At 49.6% G+C, this 20,579-nt stretch overlaps 1 protein-coding gene across 1 annotated transcript in view; it reads right to left on the bottom strand.

Moving 5' to 3' along the window:
* The window catches only part of NOTCH1 (notch receptor 1), an 80,725-nt gene that overhangs the window by 26,520 nt on the left and 33,626 nt on the right, over positions 1-20,579 (bottom strand). The window contains exons 3-9 of the mRNA XM_084650510.1: positions 11,427-11,689; positions 10,296-10,634; positions 3,827-3,949; positions 3,289-3,522; positions 2,583-2,738; positions 2,198-2,383; positions 640-753 (exon numbers count right to left, since the gene is read on the bottom strand). Of these exons, the coding sequence (XP_084506636.1) occupies positions 640-753; positions 2,198-2,383; positions 2,583-2,738; positions 3,289-3,522; positions 3,827-3,949; positions 10,296-10,634; positions 11,427-11,689 (1,415 nt within the window). The remainder of the gene's footprint in view (positions 1-639; positions 754-2,197; positions 2,384-2,582; positions 2,739-3,288; positions 3,523-3,826; positions 3,950-10,295; positions 10,635-11,426; positions 11,690-20,579) is intronic.

The following is a 20,579-nucleotide window of genomic DNA, read 5'->3' as shown; positions in this document are numbered from 1 at the left end:
GGGATAAATCAGTTGCGCTCCATAGATTGCAATGGAGAGATGCTGATTTACACCAGTTCTTCTGTGGAGACTCAGGCCTTTGTGACTGTCACTGCACTGCACACCGTTGCACTTTGAGGCATGTGCCCCCATCTCTGGAGCTAAAGAAGAATCTCTTCACAATACAGGGCCTATGACACACAGGAGGGCAGCTCTTAGTTCAACCAACAGAGGGCAGTGGGACATATACCACCAGTCACCGGTTTACAGAGCTCGCTACCTTGCGGAGCTCACTGAAATCATCTGCCAGAATCTCTCCAGCGTAGGCCTTTGGGGATTCTTGGGTGGGAGAGAGGATCCCAGACCAGCTCTCCCCAGACACTTACTGGGTCTAGGGGGGGAAATCCCACTGGCGCTCCTTCCTCCCTTCCCAGAACACGCCTGGTGCTCACATTTAAGTTTCCAGACTCATATCCAGGCTGCCAAAGCTAGGAGGCTTCAAACGAAAGGAGCGTTATTTCCCTGAGCTCCAGGGATCTGCCCCACTCTGCTGGGTTGAAATCCATCGGCCCAGCGTTGCCTCTGGGTGGTGGATTAATTCCAACTTTGTTTCCACTACAAAGGCTTATGCTGAAGGCAGTGCTATCGATCGCCCCGTACCTGTGGGGCACTCGCAGTGAAACTCGTTGATCTTATCGATGCAGTTCCCGTTGTGGAGGCAGGGGCTGCTGGCACACTCGTCCGTGTTGATTTCACAGTAAACGCCCTCGTAACCTGTGAGTCAGAGATCCAAAGTGCCTCTCAGAGTTTGCAGCAAAAGACCCACATGCGGAGCATTGCAGGCCTGCTCCGAGGGACGCCAGGCATGGATGGAGCCTGCCGTGTTTGGGGAGCATGGGACAGTGGCCTGCAATGCTCCAGAGCAAAAGCCAACCTGCAGCTGATGGGGGTCAGCAGGAAGCATTCTCTATGGGCAAGGTGTTCCATAAATCTCCACCATGCAGTACTTGCACCTTCCCCTCGAGCAGCTGGGGCTGGTCACTGTCGGAGACAGGATATGGACCCCAGCCTGGTAAGTCCTATGTCTGTAAGAGGCATTGTATAAAAAGGGCCCGATCTTACATTCTCTGTGCACCCAACGCCCTCGTTGGTTTCTGTCTCCCCACCCATCCCCAATATTCCTGTTGCCGCAGTATTGTCAAGGAAATTTAAACCCTGCAGCAGATTTTTCTCCTAAGCTTCATTCTCTGCCAAAACTCAGCCTCTCACCTCCACCTGCACAGACCTTCCCTGCAAATCAGAGCTCTGACTCAAGCCCACTGATGTCACTGGAGGTCTCTCCACTGACTGAAAATGGCCTTAAGGGCTCAGCTTGCTGACATCAGGGGCAGCCGGGCTGGGCCTGTGGGCTCTGAGATTTAGTTATGGGTCTTCCAGCTGGAGGGTTTTTAAATGCCCCACAGCAGGATTTCCCCTGCCCAAGGAACCTCCCTTGTCATTGTTCCTACAAGGTTTCAAAAACACTGATGGTAAGGTTACAAATAAATCACACTTCCATGCAAAGTAATCGCTCATTGCTAAGTGGTATCCACAATCCTGCCATCAGATCTGCATGCCCCATGGTGTCCTCTCAAAGTAAACCATGCTCCCCGCCAGGACCAAGTCTCCTGTGACAAATTGTTGCATCCGATGAAGTGAGCTGTAGCTCACGAAAGCTTAAGCTCAAATAAATTGGTTAGTCTCTAAGGTGCCACAAGTACTCCTTTTCTTTTTGCGAATACAGACTAACACGGCTGTTACTCTGAAACCTGTGACAAATTATGACTCTGTTCATTAGCAAAGTGCTTTGCCAATGCACCCAGATATGTGAGCCCCTCTCTGAGGCTCAAGCTAACTTATTTATACAAATAAGCCAAAGCCAATTTAACATAAGAGACAAAAGGAAGCAGAAACTGACAAATATACATACATATCTTATTTGCCTACTAACATTTACCAATCTCCTAGCTCAGTAGGAGCTTTAAGTTAATTAGTTTGAGGACCATTGTCTCACACTCCTTAATGTTTCTCTTCCTGACAACTATATTTCAACAAACCCTTCAAGTAGCATTTCTTTAATGAATTATAATTTCAATATAATTCATTCTACTTTCACATCTGCCTGCACAGATCAGGATCAGGGTCTAGGAGAGAGAAAAGTGACAGCCCTTCTACTCACCTGGCATGCAGATACACTGGAATTCACCAATCTGATCCAGGCAGGTGGCATCGTTCTGGCACGGATTCGAGAGGCATTCATTGACGTCTATCTCACAGCGGGGGCCCGAATACCCCTGGAGACACTGGCACTGGAAGGACCCTTGGGTGTTGATGCATTTCCCAGCATGCTCACAAGGATTGGCTCCTAAAAATGACAACTGCCATTGATAAAATCATCTAGCAGTCTCTACTAATGGTCCCAATGTCTGGATGCAAGGGGGTCACGGGGCATTACACAACCTCCCCGCCCCATTTATGTATTATTAAACCAAAACTCAGCTTGGGCCTCATCCGCTGACATTTCCTTAGAAACAACCCCCAAAGCTGGCAGCCCCTGCGTTTACCTAGAGAGCACTCGTCTATGTCTTGGTTACAGGCTGGGCCCGTGTAACCCGAGGGGCAGGTGCAGATGGCTTTGCCGTTGACAGGGTTGGTGTCGCAGTTAGAGCCTTCGTTGCAGGGGTTACTGATGCAGGCGTCATCCAGGTGGCACAGCAAGCCTATTGAGCAAAGCACACACACACATACCTGTCAGGGTACAGCTGTGGAGACAAGTCTCCCACCTCTGCATGAGCGGAGTGCTGAGAGACCCCAGCCAAGAGCAGACCCCATTGTGCCGGGCGCTGTACAAACACAGCGTCAGAGACGGTCCCTGCCCCAAAGAGCTCCCAATCTAAACAGACCAGACAGACAACAGGTGGCAGAAACAGAAACACGGAAAGGGGAAATAGCCTGGGCACGGTCAGAGCAGGCCAATGGAAGAGCCAAGAAAAGAACCCAGTCTCCAGACTCCCATTCCAATGACCAATTCACTCTTTACCCTGGGTGCAGGCAAAGGGCTAAATTCCCCTTGGTGTAACTCCACTGACGCCAGTGCTGTTACATCAGAGATCAATGTGGCCCAAGGGTTATAGAACAGAGAGCTATTAGATCAAGCCAGCTCCACTGCCAGGGCAGGATATAGTCCCCAGAATGTACCACTGGACTTTAATCTGGCTGCACGCACTTCCCTCCATCCCCATGTATCACACTAAACCTGCAATCACCCACCTGTGCGGCCATGTGGGCACTCGCAGTAGAAAGAGGCCACCCGGTCGTGGCAGGTAGCACCCTGGAAGCAGGCAGCCATAGCGCAGTCGTCAATGTTCTCACTGCAGTCCTCGCCAGTCCAGCCGTTGACACAGACGCAGTTGTAGCCACCGTGGTTGTTGTGGCACGTTCCTCCATTCTGGCAGGCATTCGGCATGAGCTGGCACTCATCAACATCTTCAGTGCAATACTGGCCTGCAATGGGGAGGAATATCATAATGAGTGAACCCAACTCTCATGCTTCAGGGCATGAGCTGGTCTCTCCACAGTGGTCAGGAAGGAATCTCCTGCCTCCCCCGCCACATGTAAAGCCCTGCACAGTGAGATAGATAGTAGGTATAGTGAGTTAGGTACTGGCAGTAACATCTGCCCTACATCTGCTCCCAATTCAGTCAATGGAACTTTTGCTATCTGCTTCATCTGCAGCATGATCTGTCTGCAGTCCCTAGTCTGTAAGCTCACCCAGTTCCCCACGCTCTCTCCACAGTCCCAGCTTTACCTGTCCACTCAGGAAGGCACTGGCAGTTGTAGGTGTTAACTCCATCCACACAGGTGCCTCCATTCTTGCAGTTGTTCCCAGGACAGTCATCAATGTTGTCCTCGCAGTTCTGACCAGCAAAACCTGGGGAAAGGAAACACCTAGGTCTACTCTCTGCTCTTGGCAATGGGAGGCAAACAACCTGGCCCGGCCTCCGGAACGCCACAGAGCTAACTGGAGCTTGATCTCCCACACCCCAGGAACAGGCTTGGCTATCCACAGCAGGATGCAGGTGCTGAGGTAGGTAACAGCCGCCTCCATCCAATGTGACCTGTGCCAAAGACCGGGGGTGTCTGGCTGCAGGGTTTGGGTTCAGCTCCGCCTCTGTTCCCAGCTGAACAAAATGCCCTCCTTCCTCTCTGACTCCCCGTTCCCCCTTCCCCTGGGACCACACTGCAACAAACTGCTGCATGCTTCACCTCTAGGATACACAGCTTTCAGTGCGACACTCTGGGCCCAATCCTGCAGCCTTTATTCCCGAAGACTAATTTAATGGCGTGAGACCAGAATCAGGCCAACTGTTTTCTCTTCCATTCCTGATTTTCAGTCAGGCTTCAGTAACCACCTGGGCTTTGTTTATTGCAGCGTTTGTAGCAGGGATGTGTCAGGTGGGGACTCTGTCTGCTCCCTAATGCAGCACTAAGCTGTATGTCACTGCTACGGGGACACAGGTGTTAGCTGGAAAGCCTCATCGCTGCTGGTTAGTGAGAAGTCTCCTCCCCCCGACTTGTGCAATAAGGAACAAGAAGTCTTTTCATTCCGAGCCACACAGCAAGCCCAACCTGTGGCAGGTTACTAATTAACGTGCACCGACTGTTTGCGGCAGCTCTTCACCCTTGGCTTTGAAGAAAGCCGCACAGGTTCACCTCCATTCCCCTCTGCAGACTTATTTATGAGCTGCAGGTTCATTCGAATGAAGAAATCTCGCTCTGGAACTGCAGGAATCTTGGAGGCAGCAGCCAGGTTCCTCCCACTTGTTGTTTCACAGGACAGGGTCTGTTTTTCAGAGGCGCAGAGCACTTGCAGCTCCCGCTGGCTTCAGCGAAAGTGGCAGCTCCCTGGCACCTCTGAAAATGAGGACCTTGATTCTTCACAGGGAATAGGCGGGGGCCTCGCTTTGCACACCCCTCACTCATGAGTGCAGCCTGCTGACTTCACGGCATGCCCACGTGACCGAGGATCACTCACGGAAGGGGCTGCAGAATCGGGCCCTGAATCACTGCATTTTAATAGCCCATTTAATGAGGCTAATAGCCAGTATTTCCCCCCAGGGAAAATTCTTCACCACTAGGACTCTTGCAACATGAATCAAGGCTTCCAATGCTACCGAAATCCCAGCACTCTTCTTTGCACCGTCAGGCTAGGGCTTTTTTAAATTATCTTCATCCCAGAGCATGACACACAGGGCAACTGAATAGCTTTTGACCTTTCCCAGCTCCCCAAGGTGGGCAGAACAAACACAAAGAGGCCAGGATCTTATCAGCAGATCTGTCAAGCAGGGCCCTCTCCCCTCCCCTGCTTGTTAACATTTTAAACTGTCCTTGTTACAGGGTTAAGTGATGTATTTACTGTAAACACTGTGTACCACAGACTGGCTCCTCTACAGCAGCTCGGCCAGCCTGCCAAAAAGAACATGCAGTAGACTCGGGCTAGACTGAAGCTATGGCTGGTTTGGGGCTACATTGCAGGTGTAATGAAATCGCCGCTCACCAAGCTGTTTGTTCAGCTCTGTGCTCACCTAGTCAGCCACTAGTTGAAACCAGACACAACTAACTATAGAAACTACTGAAATTAACTGTTTCAGAGTAGCAGCCGTGTTAGTCTGTATTCGCAAAAAGAAAAGGAGGACTTGTGGCACCTTAGAGACTAACCAATTTATTAGAGCATAAGCTTTCGTGAGCTACAGCTCACTTCCTCAGATGCATATCGTGGAAACTGTGTGTCCAGATGGCTACGCTGCAGAGACCAGGAGGGTTATGTCTACACTGCAATTACGGGGGCAGGAGCAGCTGCAGCTCATGTAGACACAGCCGAGCTAGCTTTAATCTGGATAGCTCACCTACGGGAGCAACACAAGCTAGCTGTGCAAGCAATGGTTCTGGGCGGGCACGTATAGGCCATGCATGCTGAAGCTTGAGCTGCTGCAGCTTCACAGCTCCAGAATCCTTAGCTACATTACAGCTAGCTGGGGCATAGGCCCATAAGCTGCAGTCCCCCCCACAGGACATCACTACAGACATACCCTGAAACACATGCCACTCAGATGGCTGCAAGAGTGGATAAGCCAGGCTGTGATGCTTGCAATCATCACAGGATGGGGACCCTGGAGCATTAATGAGACGTATACACAACACAGCCCCAGGTGAACACAGCCCTGTAGCATCCCTTCATGTGATCCTAGCCTCTCCAGCTAATCCAAATGTTTTGGTTGTCCTCAAAATATTCTGGATAATATTGGGTAACAAATAAGATCCAGGTCTCCCGGACCCAAGGCTTTGGTTTTATTTCCACTCCTTACAGTACGTCTACACTGCAGTTAGACACCCACGGCTGGCCAACGCCAGCTGACTTGGGCTCGCTGCAGGGCTGTTTAATTGCAGTGTAGACTTCCAGGCTCAGGCCCGGATCTCTGCGACCCTTCCACTTAGCAGGGTCCTTGACCCCAGGACATACCTTCAACACTTTTAAAGGGCCTGATTTTCCACAGTGCTGAGGACCTGCAGCTCCCACTGGAATCAGGCCCCTCATGTTCCACCCAACACCAGAGAAGTAGATTTAGTAACATTGTCCCCATTTTACAGATAAACAACCAGACACAAGAGACTTTATGCGAGTTGCCCATGGCAGGTCAGAGGCAGGATTAGAACCCACGAGTACCTGCGTCCCAGCCATGTCCTGAGCCTCTCTCTAAATGACTGCCTTGTTCTCCTCCCACAAACATCAGCCCCATAGTGAATGAAAAGTAATAACAGTTATTTATGATTGCTGGTAGAAGTCCAAAGCAGATAATGTTGATTCATTCCTAGCTTTTAAACTGCAGATCTGAGCATGAATGGCAATAACTTGTAACGTCCTAGATACCAGGATTAACTGATTTTGAACCACCCGAATGAGTAATTAGTGCTGCAATTACTTTAAATTCAGGGTTAGGTACTAAGGCATGATAACACAGATTAGATTAGCTCAGCTGTAAAAGACTCTGAACGGACAGACTCTTTTGAAATTAAAAGAGGGTATTGTTTTAAAATGTGCTGACCTACAGACCAGCACATCAATGAGTATCTTATCATGAGAAATGGCCCTCGGTCTTTTATGCCTTGGCCAGAATAATCTGATACAGTGTTTACTTCACAAGACACATGCTTCGGCTGGCCTGATCCTTGAGAGGTGCTGAAGGGTCTCAATGGAGCTTGGCACCTGGCAGGATCAGCCTCAAATAGAGAAGTTACCAGAGCATTCAATAGCTCCAAGGTTATTTTGCATGTTAATATTTGGCCATTGGACTTCATGGGAGGCAAACCAATAAAGGGTGCACTCAAACCCCTAGGAAGCAGTTCCCTCCCATCACAGCTGGGTGCCAAAGAGCTAATGCTTTCCTCACCCATCCCCCTTGCAGTAGAGATTTTCTCTCTGAGATTAACAAATTTATTTGAGCATAAGCTTTCGTGAGCTCACGTCATCCGATGAAGTGAGCTGTAGCTCACGAAAGCTTATGCTCAAATAAATTTGTCTGTCTCTAAGGTGCCACAAGTACTCCTCTTTTTTTTTGCGAATACAGTCTAACATGGCTGCTGCTCTGAAATCTCTCTGAGATGACATTTCACTAATGCACAAGGCATTGTTTCTTGCAGGAAGCTAGCTAGTCAGAGCTAGACTTCCTTCCCAGTTCTGAGAGGGCCAGCAGGGCACCACACGCCCTCTCCCCTCACTTGGAGGGCTGCCTTCTCTGTCACAATAACCCATACAGAGCTAAAATGGCCATCCTTCCAAGCAGCCACCAGTGAACTACTAACTTCTGGTGGGCGTTCCTGACCCCTGCAGGTGACACTTATCAGAACTCGCTCCCAGCTCTCACCAGCTTCGGAAGTTCATTCACTTATCTGGCCCAGGAGAAAGCGCTGCTGTTTTAAGTCACAGGCAGCTCATCTATAGCTCTGTCGTTTTAGATCATCTCTTGTTTGACAAACACGGATGACAGGAGCCTCACGACAGCCCTGGGAAGCTGGGCAGGGAAGTAGTACATTGTGGAAGGGATACTGAACCTCATGCTCCAGAGCTAAAACTAATGTAACTATCAGAGATCAGGATGAGTGCTATGCCAAGGGCAGATTATCCCACATCTGCCTTCTGGAGGGTTCTTACACCTTTCTCTGAAGCAGCTGGTGCTGGTCACTGTCAGAGACAGGACACTGGCTTAGACGGATTTGGGGTCTGATCTACTTGGGTAATTCCCCTGTTGCTGTACAAATATCATAATTCCCATTTTACAGAGAAGGAAACTGAGGCACAGAGAGGCCACAAAGCAAGTCAATGGCAGAGACAGGGACAGAACCCAGGAGGTCTTGATAGCGCACTCCCTGCTCTAACCAAAGTGTGACTCCCGCAAGGGGCTGGGAAGAGAAGTAGGGGAAGCCTCAACACAAGTCTCCCACTCTAACCACTATGTCATCTTCACACCCAAAGTAGCCACCCTATCATGGTTTATCTGTGAAAAGAGGAGATTAAAAATTCTCGAGCCCTCTCCACCGCACAGAGATTTCCCAGGCAGCTTAACACAGCCGATAGCGTCTTTCCAACGGCAGGGTGACTGGGCAGATGCTTCCTCTTGCTGCATCTGCCTGAGACAGGTGGAGGAGGCCGGTTTGGGTGAGAAACCAGACTAATCCTCCTGAAAACAAAGCTCTCCTACTGTTCAGCCTCCTCAGCAAAGGGCTTGGCCCAACTGCAGCTCCTTCTTGGGGGCAGGCTGCTGACAGGCAGGAAGTTGGTAAATTTCATTCCATCTGGCCACGAGCACCTCGCTGCCACAGAAGCCAGAGAGCTGTCTCACACCCACGAGCAAAGCTCAACCAGTTCCACTCCAGCTGCTCAGGCTCTGACCTCAGCGCGCTGTGGTGAAAACCTCCACAGCACGAGGGAACTGAAAGGTCTCCCTGAGTTCAGAGGCCTGGGTTCATCTCCCTGACTGGTGAGAAGTTAGCCAGACACCTGAACTCCACTTAAGTCCTCACTGGCTTAGACCTGGGCCCACTGCCTCTGCAGAGGGATGAATTAAACCCAGAGCGGGTAACCCCACCCCTTTCCTTCCCCTCTCTCGCTCTCCCACATTCTCCCTTTTCACAGTCATTTATTCAGCTACAGGAACTGATCTGTCTTGTTCCTTGGTTTGCCCAGCAGGGGCAGCAGAGAGCACGGGGGGGGGGCGGGTCTCCCTTCTCCAACTCAGGCCAAGAGGCCTCCCCTAACAGTGGCTTGTCTCCACTTGGAAATTTACCAAACTAGCTATTCCAGAATAATTGTGCCACTTTAGAAGTGGATTAAGCTAAATCAGAAAAAGGCACTCTTAGGCCGGAGTAAGAGTGTCTGCACGGGGGCTTCTGCTGAAATAACTATTCCAGATTACCTTCTGGAGTCAATTTCCAGCTGGAGATAAGCTCTGAGGTGATGTTTCCCGTCAACAGGGACTGCCACAAAGTATGCGCCCAGACTTACTGAGGACATCTTTGTTCCACCTCTGTTAGAGCTGGTTGTTCTCAGTCCCTTGAGTGGTCACTCCAGGTAGACTGCACTGTAGTTCCTTGGAAAGGTTTTGAATTTGCTGAGCTTTCTGCACCTCAGTAGTTCAGGGACAATAGGATGAAAATCAGTCCTCCAAAATGAATGGCAACTCGGACAAATCTACTGATCGGAGACGTTTATATGGCCCTCACCAATGTCGCAGCTCAGCATCTCACAATCTAACATGGTATTTATCCCCACAGCACCCCTGCAGTAGGGACGTGCTGTTATTGCCCATGTTGCAAAGGGGGAACTGAAGCACGGCGAGACTAAGGATATATCTACACTGCAACTGGGAAGCGTGACTGCGGTACGTGTAGACATACCTGAACTAGCACGGATTGAGCTAGCTTGCTAAAAATAGCAGTGTAGCTGCATCGGCAGGGGCTAGCTACCCTCCTACCTTCAACCCCAGGGTACATACTTAGCTTGATAAAAGTATCCATGTAGCTGCCAACTCAATCAACCCTAGCTCTGTTACACCTACAGATGCTGTGCTAACTGCACTGTAGACATACCCCAAGTGACTTGCCCCACGTCACACAGGGAGTCTGTAGCAGAGCAAGGAAACGAACCCTGATCTCCCAAGACCCACACTAGTGCCCTCACCCCTGGATCGCCACGGGCAAAGAGTAAGAAAGGCAGGCCGTACCTGGAAGACATGTGCAGTCATAGGTGGTGTCGCCGGTCTGACGGCAAGTGCCCCCGTTCTGGCAGGGCGAGGGGTTGCAAGGCACATAGAGGTGCTCACAGTTCTGGCCCGTGTATGCTGGCTTGCAGGAACACTGGTAGGTCCCGACCTCATTGGTGCAGCTCCCGCCGTTCTTGCAGATGGGAGGACTGGTGTTGCATTCGTTCACGTCTTGCTTGCAGTTGGCCCCGTGGAAGCCCGCTGTGCACTTGCAGACGTAATGGGCTTCGAAAGGAACACACTGCCCTCCGTTGGCACAGGGATTGGAGGCACAGGGATCTGCCTGCTGGCAGGTCTTACCTGGGGAGCGAACAAAGAGGGTGAGGCTGGAGATTGCAGCTCACCAGAGGGCAAACAGATGCAGAGTCCCTTGTGGGTTCCTGTGTTCCCCAATCCTGCCCCCTCTTTGGGATTCTGGTGGCTGAACGGTGCTCCTCCCCAGAGAATTTGCACTGGCATTCAGCCTGCACAGAGGCGTGTTTCATTCACAATACGCACTCCCCCTCTTGATAGCACCCCTCACCCCAAAGCGCGTCCCAGTTGTACACATGCTGCTCCCGCACGACGCCTGGCCTGCTGCATGCTAGCAAGAGGAGAACGGGACAAGCCACTCCACTAACCAAAAAGGCTGAGGAATCTTTCGTGTCCCCGCAGAGCGGACAGGACAAATGGATGGAGTTGCTGTTGCCTTCCCTGGAGCCTGTAGGAGTTTCGAGGCTGGTTTCTAAGCCTCCCCCTTTCTACCCATTCCCATGGACAGGCACTGGATAGCACTGTCATGTAGGAGGCCCACGCCCCCATGAGGACGGCAACACACTCGCTGCCTGGGGACAGGAGGAAGCACCCCGTGTTGCTCTGCATGGGCCCTCCTGCCCCTGACCAGCTGCAGTGAGCCCCTTAGAAGACCAGATGGGGGCTGCTACGTGGGAGCAGGCATTGTAAATACCCCTTGCCCTGGATTTCCAAGGCGCATCCTGGCTTTGGGGACTCTGCTCCATGCAGGGCATTACAACAATCCCACCCCTGTGTGTTGGGGATGGGGGCAGTGGGGCTCTCGGGGCTCCCTGACGGAGGTATGTGTGCTGGCCCCACCTGACCACCCCGGAGGGCACCGGCACTTGTAGTCAGTCAGCGTGAGCAGGTCGCAGGTCCCTCCATTGCGGCAGGGGTTGTTGAGGCAGGCGTTCTCCTCGGGCGTCAGGCACAGCCTGTCTGTGAAGCCCAGGCGGCAGGAACAGGTGTAGTCCACAGCGTTGCCACGGATGACCGGGTGGCAGGTGCCGGCGTTCTTGCACGGGGAGCTGAGGCAGGGGTTTGGCAGCTGGCACCGGTCACCTACGTGGGCACTGTTGCATCTGGGGAGAAGAAAAGACACCAAGTCAGAGTCAATCAGACCTCCCCACCATTCCCAAGATAAAGCGGCCCCTGCAGAGAGCTGGCAAGCGCAGGGGAAAGGGTTTGATTTGGTCCATTTCTCTTGTGTATCTAAATTCTTAGCTGCAAAGGCCAGTGGTGAGCTCTCAGACAGGCCAGCTGCATACACAACAATGCAACAAACAACATTTCAATTGGTGCAGATTGGCTCTGGAAACACGCGGCCCCGGGTGACTTAGTCCCCGATAACCACCAGGCTACGATACAAGGGGATCAGGCCAAACTTTTAGCATCAAAGAAGCAACTTGGTCCCACCCCTCCCATAAGGGGGCATCATGAGGCTTAATCAGTGTGGAGGAAGTGCTGTGAGATCCTTCTCTGGAGCGTGCTAGGTACTATCACTCACACAAGAGTCGTGGCAGTGAACTAGTTCCTACCGGTACTGCGGTGCCCACTCTGACGGCAGGGAAAAGTAAAAGGGGACATTTTTCTTCATCCCTAGGATGTTCTTCCTCCTCCCAAGTGCAGCCTCTGTCCAGAATTTCACAGCCCTAACAACCACAGACAAAGCCACTGGGCAAGTCAGACAGCACCTAACCCCCTTCCTGCAATCGGGTCTGTGCAGGTGGACCCCTTGCGTCTGTGAGGAGACTCACTGACTGGTATGGAGTCTGCCTGTGCAGACTGGATTGCAGGCGCTACATGACAGGGACCGTGTAATCATAGGATTGTACAGCACCTAGCAGAGGCTCTGACTTCCTGGGGGGGTGCTCAAAGCCTTGCCTCCTGCCCTAGGCCACGACCCTGCTCCACCCTTTCCCCCAAAACCTCTCCCCGCCCTGCCTCTTCCCATCCCTGCCCCACCCCCCATGTTTCCCCCCCCCCGCTGCTCCCCCTCTTCCCCACCCCCTGAATTGCTGATTGTGGTGGGCAGAAGGTGCTGGGAGGGAGGTGGACGAGCTGATTGGTGGGGCCTGCTGGCGGGTGGGAGGGGAGGAGCTGATCCTCAGGGCTGCCAGTGGGTGCTGAGCACCCACTATTGTTTTCCGTGGGTGCTCCAGCCCCGGAGCACCCACGGAGTTGGTGCTTATGGCACCTAGCACAATGGGGCTCCGATCCTGATCCAGGCCTGTAGGTACTACAGTAATATACAGGTTTATTAACTATAATGTTTCTTCTCTGATCTGTTACCATTTGCCTTGTGGGGTGTGACCATCACACCGATGAGAAAATGCCAGGTTTAGTCTCAGACTGAGTTACACATTGATCATTAAAAACAAAGTAAACACACAGAGGGCAAACAGCAGCTCCCTTTTTTGGCAGCTCAGTGCAGGCTGTTGGGGGTTAAATACACCTGGTACAAGACAGCTAGGTGGATTGTGCAGGGGAAAAGAAAGGGAGAAGTTCAGTCTGTGCTAAAATCAGACAGAGAAGAGCCCACTTCCCATCTCAGATGTATTGTAAAAAGGTAGTTAGACTAACACTAGCATACAGATCCTGTGCTCTCAGCTTGAATAGGCATTTTCCCTCTTAAAGCCTGATATAGGCTTCTGTGCTTGGTCCATAGCACCGGGTTGCTTTATCTTAGGACAATTTTTGCACATGTGGTTTCAGTTACAGCATCTGTTTTGGCTTCTCCCCTTCCCTGTCCTTTCATGGGCACCTTTGATTACCCCCGCGACCTGCTGTGGAGGAGAGAAAGAAAAACACTCCCTGCAGCCCGCGAAGCTGCCAACTTCCATGCCTGCGTGGGAATCACTTTCACACACACCCTGTAGCTCCCATCCCTTGCCACCTGTCTCCAACATTTTCCAGAGCACAGAAGTGCCATAAATCACTGAGATTTCAAAGAGCTTGTGGGGCATGTTCCGACCCCCTTGAAGCACAACCAAATAACTGAAGCTTGGGATCCAAGTAAATTGCCTTTCTCAGACCAGCTGAGCAGAGGAAGAACAATCCCCAACCCCCCCTCCTGTCCCTAATCAATATCAGAGCTGTTGGGGTCTATTTCTTTAAGGGATGCCAGTCAGCATAGCGCATGTTTGCTGGAAATACCATTTTATTGATTTTTTTTAATATGCAAGTCTAAGATCAAAGCGACCCAAGCACTGATGATACGCGTGTGTGAGATATATTCACTCTGCTTGAAATTCCTCCCTGTATAGAGAGCCAGGACAAACGGACCACTTGAGGCCTATTTTGAAGATTTACGTGGGGTATAGGCCTTGTGCCGGCTTCTCTGGAGAAGAGAGAAGGGAAGGAAAAGATGAAAGAGAAACATGGAACATATGCCGGCCCCTGCCGGATAGCATGCAGAGACCTGCAAAATAATAACACCTGGCTCTCATGTAGCACTCATCATCAGTAGATCTCAGAGCACTTTGCAAAGGAGGCCAGCGTCATTATCCCCATTATACAGATGAGGAAACTGAGGCACAGAAAAGTGACTTGTCCATGGTCACCCAGCAGGCCCGTGGCAGAGCTGGAAATAGAACCCAGGTCTCCCGAGTCCCAGTCCAGTGCTCTGCCCACTTGGCCTTTGGATGTTTAACTAAAATGCCACATTGCAATCATAAGACGAAGTCCCTCTAGAGACCCAATCAGGGTTTGTGGGACACCAGAGAGTATTCTGAACAGTGCTAGGAGGTCTTTGTACCCACATGCTTCTTTTCCCTGGATAGATTCCCTCGCCCTCTCCTAAACAGTAAGCCAGATTTGACGTTGACAGATCAATTTCCACCCCTCTGTCCCGAAACATACAGCTGGCCTTTCCGACCGTGCTCTTAATTCCACCACTTTGTCTCAAGATCTTGGCCACTTGCAACCTGACAGCAGAGAGCTTAAAGGGGTTGCATGCAAAGTGCCTTCAGAATGATCTGTGATCAGGGGCCCCTTTGCATTTTGACATGTGCAGCAGCCAAAGCCCCTAGTCTAACAAAGCCCTTGAGCATGTGTATAATGCTAAGACCCGAGTCATTTCCCTGAAGTTAATGGGACTATTTATGTGATTAAAGTTACTCATCAGCTTGAGTGCTTGGCTGGATGGGCGCCTAAAAGGGCCACAACTCTCTCATGTAAAGTGCTTTGAGATCCTTCTGGCTTTATGTAAACTTTACAATATTACTATTTCATCGACAACCGACAGCTTCCCCAACTTCCCTGTCTTGCAGAAATCAGAGTCAAACATATCTCAGCATTGGCAAACAAGAGCTCAGCTTTAGCCTGGATAACAGGTGTGGCATATTTATGCTTTCTCTTACATTACAGTCTTCCTAAACAGCTGCTCAGTTCTTCCTTGAAGATAAACGCTTTCCAAAGCAGTATTCTCTCCAACAGTGGGAGGGGGCCAAACAAACACATGCCTGATCCTTATCTCAGCATGAAGGCCTTTTAAAAAAAGACACATGAAATGGCCACTGGCCCAACCATCTGTTACCAAAAGCCAAAAGGTCCAAGCCAACTGGCTCATGAAAAAACAAAACCAGGTGATGGGAATGGGTTGCAAATGGGGAGTGTTTTCTGACCTAACACTTATGTGCTTTAACATAAGCCAGCCTTTCAGGGATGATGGCAGGGAGGAAGAGAGGAGGAAGAAATAAGGGCCAGATTCTGCCCCCCAGCGTAAAGACACTGATCTCCTTTATAAAACACTGAGATCTACTCCTGACAAGCGTGATATCAAAGCATGCATTGTTTTTGTTACCTTATTCTGCACCTAGCCCCACTGAAATCAACAGGATTGCTCACGCGGTAAAGGGCTACTCAGTAACGGGTGGAAGGATCTAGCCCCAAATAAATATGGGTAAAACCCAGCAGAAAATGGAAGCTGTGAAACGGTGACCTTGCGAAAGGGCTGAGCAACTTCAACGAGCACTGAAGTCGGCAGGAGCTCAGGGTACTCTGCAGCTTGCAGGACCAGGGGATTGACATGCTATGCACGGAATAAATTGTCATTCCTGACTCACAAACAGTGGTTGCTTAAGTTTGCTTTGTGGTATCCCCGGTCCTCCAGTAACTGACCAGGCTTAATGCTTCGAAGAGATTCCCTTAACCCCACACTCCCAAATCCTCCCAGCAAAGATGAATCTCCTGCAATGAAGTGGGGTTCGCCCTTATGTCTGCGCCCAGTTGTTCTCTTTGATTCACTCATGAATTAAACAAGAAGGGGGCGGGGGGAGGGAACAACAATCGGATTTCAATGCACCCCATTGTTGGGAACAACCCGACCCGCAGCAGAGACCCCTCCAAGCTGATGACAACAGGGAGGGGGAAGGGTGGGATAGGGAAAAACTTTCAGAGGCAAGAGGGAGGGCACTTGATCCTCAAAAGAAGGTTCTGGAGACAAGTCTCGTCAACACCTCTCTGGCACAAATCCGCCCGGCTCAGCACCTTTTGTTTGGCCTTTTCAACACAAGATGCTGTTTATTTCGCTCTTTGAACTGGGATGCTCGCATTACTGTGCTTCAAAGGGAGCTTTACTCCATTGCCTTGGCCCTGCCAGACTCTAATCAGCAGCCTCCCCAGAAAAGGAGCACATAAGGAGTGAAATGTGACGGACATGGGCTGGATCCTGAGCCTGGTGACGCAGCTGTAATTCCAGAGTCACTGTTCTGCAGACAGCGGCAGGGTGACCTGGCATATCGAGGTATTCCAGATTTACACAGATGTAACTGAGAGCAGAGTTTGGCCCACCCTGTTAAATTCTCCTCCAGACATTTGCCTATTTCACATTATTTGGCGACCATCAAAGCTGTAACTGGGGGAAATGAGTTTGGAGAAAGATTGTAGTGAGTTACGACAAGGCGTAGTTCTGTAGCTCTTGGGCCCTGATCTACAGCCCGTTGAAGTCAATGGAATGACCACCACGGACTTCAACAGGCACTGGATCTGGGCTCTGGTCACATGCTTTTAACAGCCACATGCAATAAAGCTACTCACAGTGGGGAGCTGTGATCAGAATCCCTCCTGCCGTTGCCAGAAATGTTAGCACTACAGCTCAGTAAATTGGTTAGAGACAGAGCCTCAACTAGCATAAGTCCCCATAGCCCCACCGACATGACTACAGAGATGCTGATTCACACCAGCTGCGAATCTGGCCCTGAAACCCCCTTTTTTCTTTTTTAATTCCCCACTTGTCAATATTTAAGAATTCGATCACCCTTCAAACTTATTCAATGCTTTCTTTTCCCCACATGACCAAATCTGCGGATTTGCTGACAAGCTACTGGCTGTGGGTAGTCACGAGTTACACTTTGCGATTGGTCATTCGAGGTCACAGTATTTTTTTGCACTTGTGACTGGATAACTTAATCCTTTTATAAAGGAGGAGGAGTTGGATAAGCTATATATGGTGTAAGCATTTGTGCAAATATATTTGCATGAGGACTGGTGAGACTTCTGCTTTCCCCAACTTCCATGTGAACAGCGGTGGCAAAGAGTCACGTGTACAGAAGTTCATAGAAAACAAACAGTGGCTGCTAGCACCACTGATGTGAACTGAGGCCTTTAAGCCAGCATAAGGCTTCTTTGCCATTTCACCCTGCCATGTTTAGCAGCAAAGAAAAAATTACCTGGATCTTTAAGCATGAGATGCCTCTTACTTCACTTCCTGTTGGCATAGCTCTACGAGCATCCTTAGTATGAGTAAACACACCCATGAGGCTAACTCAGGTTATGCAAGTGGCAAACTGAGCCTTCTGTTCTCACATGCAACTCTGTTACTTCATTGTGATCTCATCCTCCCAACAGCTCCCATTTGTGTTTTGTCCATCTGTTGGGTCCTGTCCTATTGTGAGCTTTCTAGGTCAAGGACTGGCATCTCTGTTCCTCGTCTGTGCAGCACCTAGAATAGCAAGGGCCGGAGCCTTGCTCGAGGTGCTTAGGTGTTACCGTAACAGAAATAAATAATATATGCATATTTAACATCTGATCCTCCAAGCGGCTGAGTCCTCAGCTCCCAGAGAGAACAGGATCAGAAACACACTGAGCTGAACTATCTTGATTTTCTCTAATGAATACTTCGGCGCTCCACAAAGCCTCGTTTCAAACCTGACACTGGGCAAAACTGAACTGCTTCGGAAGTGTGAGGTTCCTGTGGTCCCACCCTGATAGCCTGCAAACCGCCAAAGAGTTTACAAAATGCTGAATATTATTAAGCCCCAAAGGGGCGATTCTTCCAATGAGCATAGCAAGCGTAAAACCCAGAGGCATTCCAGCCTGTGCTAAAGCCACCAAAGAAGCAGGTTGCAAAACGTTCTACTGGGAGAGGAGAGAGGCAGGAATACATCTAGGTCCCGTCCCCCCTCCTCCCACAGCCAGTCCCCCCCTTTTTTTAACCTGATTCTGATTTCATTGTTGGGGATTGTGTGAGAATTTGTCAGGATTCTGAGACATTTTGAGTTAATGAGATGGCATTATCCAGGCCCAATGAAAAAGAAAATGTGTATAATAATAAATCAGGGCATCTGCTGGACACACAAAGGCTGTGGGGAGCAGGTGTGCATGTTAATGAGGGGACGGCAGCTGCCGTGTACCCTGCCGTCCAATAAACTTCAAGAGCTGCACAGGGTGGGCGGGGGGCAGCTTTGGGGATGGGGAAGGAAGTGGACTTCTGGGTGGCTGAATTGCATCCCTGCGTTAGGGAATTCAACAGGCTGGTTTTGAAGCCTGCTGTTCCTATGAGAGAGGCCATTGTGCAGCGCACCCCCCTCTCCGTCCCAGAGGGCCAGCGAAGGCACGCCGACTGTAAACTGCTAAAGTGTGCAGTCATCTGTTAAAACCACCATTTTCCCCCTTTTTTAAAAACAATCCTCAGAACTTTCACAGTTGCTTACGATGAGAACATCGCAAGATTCTCACCCGTCTCCATCCTAGAGAGAGAGAAAGAAACAAAAAACCCCAATGTGCCGTATTAAAACCAAACCAAACCGGGCTCTGCCGTTAGGAATACGCTGTGAAACTGTCTTCAGCTCACTCAGTGGCACCTTCCTATGTTGGGTCCCTGCAGAGGCTCAATGGTTTGTGAAGTGAGAAGCAGGGGCGGGGGAAGAGGGTTCTGTATCCAGGGATGTACTGAATTGCAGTGACATTATAATCTTGGAAACCACTCTCCTTTTAATATCAGCCTCAGTTCATCTGGCATTCAACCATGTTCTAGTGGGAATTGAATCAAAGGGAACTGGGACGTGGTGGGTTCTTAGTAATTCCATAATTGGAATTCAGATTCATGTGTGGTGGGGTTTTGTCAGGATTTGAAATAAGGCTCACATGGAAACTGCTGGGAGTAAAGCCCACCCACCCAATTAGTTTTCGGACCATTTCCAATTTAGATTCTTGTTAGCAGCGTTTTAAGATTCAGTGGCTATAGCTCAATCAGAAGTTATGGGCCTGATGCAGCAATCACAGAGTGAAAGTTCCTGGCCTGTGTTATGCAGGAACTCAGACTAGTTGATCAAAAAAGGTCCTAAAAGTCTATGAATATATGATCATGTTAAAGGGTCTCTAAATTTACAAATCTTATTTTAAACAAACCAATGTCCCTGCCTAGGTCATCAGTAACACTGCAGAACATTAACAGCAAAAGAAGTGTTAAGATGCTATAAATTGTTATGCTCTTTGTTTACTTTCTGCATTTCTCACACCTTGGACAAGGAAGCCACTTTCATATTTGTTTAGGGTCGGTTTCCCTTTCAGTTTCTTAGTGCAGCAACCTACAGCTTACAAGCACTACAGGCAGCTGTCTTAAAATAGCTGTTGGGTTTGTATTTTTCTTTAGTTTCACAGAAATATTTTTGTTGCTCTTAGGTTTTGAAAAGGTGGTTTTGTAGAAATTCTGAACATTTGGGGCCAAAATTCATTTGACAACACTGCTTATAGGCCCCAATTCAGCAAAGCATTTGCTTTGCTCCATCTCACTGGAATATAAGTATGCACTCAACTGATTTGCTGAATCAGGGCCTAAGTCCTGACACCTGGAAGTTTGCAACACTCCTTGGGAGAGAAAACTCTCGCCATACCAGACAGCAGAACTATTCTGAAAGAAAGGGAACTGATGTGTGCAAAGAATGCAAGACAAAAGCGACCTGAAAAACAACGAGGAGTCTGGCTCGTTGTTTTTGTGGATACAGACTAACATGCCTACCCCTCTGATAAAATGGACTTGGTAATATTAGCACCTTTAGTTTCTTTCTTGAAGGAGCAGATAGGGGCAAACACAGAAAGACTGGATAAAATTTACTATTAAAGCAAGTTTTAAGCAAAAAGCAACCAAACAAAACCCACCCGGCTTTATTCCCATTGTAATCAATGCAACACTGCAGGTTTATATGGTACATTGACTAAGACCCGGCAGGGCTCTGCACTGACTCCAGGAGCCACCTGCACAGACCCAATTGCAGGATCACGGCCCCTAATTCCCTGCAACTGCTGAATTAGAACCATCAAAACTAGAAAGGAAAGAAAAAGTGTCCCGGTGTCTCTCTCTGCTATGCACTCAGTACTGGAAGCAATGGGATGTCATTCCCACTTGCCATTGGGGAAAACATATTCCTAATCCAACTCTAGGGAAATAGCTACCATCAAATCTCACTCTGTGGAGCTCTCCTTGCAGGTTCACATTAATCTGATTATCTTTTCAAAACTATGGCGTGAGGGCTTCCTCTATCCCCCAGCTGCGGGCATGAATATTGCCGTCTTTGCAGAGACCATCAAATGGTTATCAGTCTCATCAGGAATACTGAACGCTGACACCAGCAACTCCTTAACTTAAGCTTGTTTTTTCCATGCTTGTAAGGCATGGAAACAAGATAATTAATAATATCTTATACATTTCTAGCACTGCCCACCCTGCAGGATCTTATAGCTCTTTACAAA

The sequence above is a fragment of the Lepidochelys olivacea genome (genome assembly GCF_965140295.1).
Source record: "Lepidochelys olivacea isolate rLepOli2 genome assembly, chromosome: 16".
Classification (NCBI taxonomy): Eukaryota; Metazoa; Chordata; order Testudines; family Cheloniidae; genus Lepidochelys; species Lepidochelys olivacea.
Note: the sequence above shows the minus strand (reverse complement) of the source record. Positions and strands in the feature narration are given on the sequence as shown.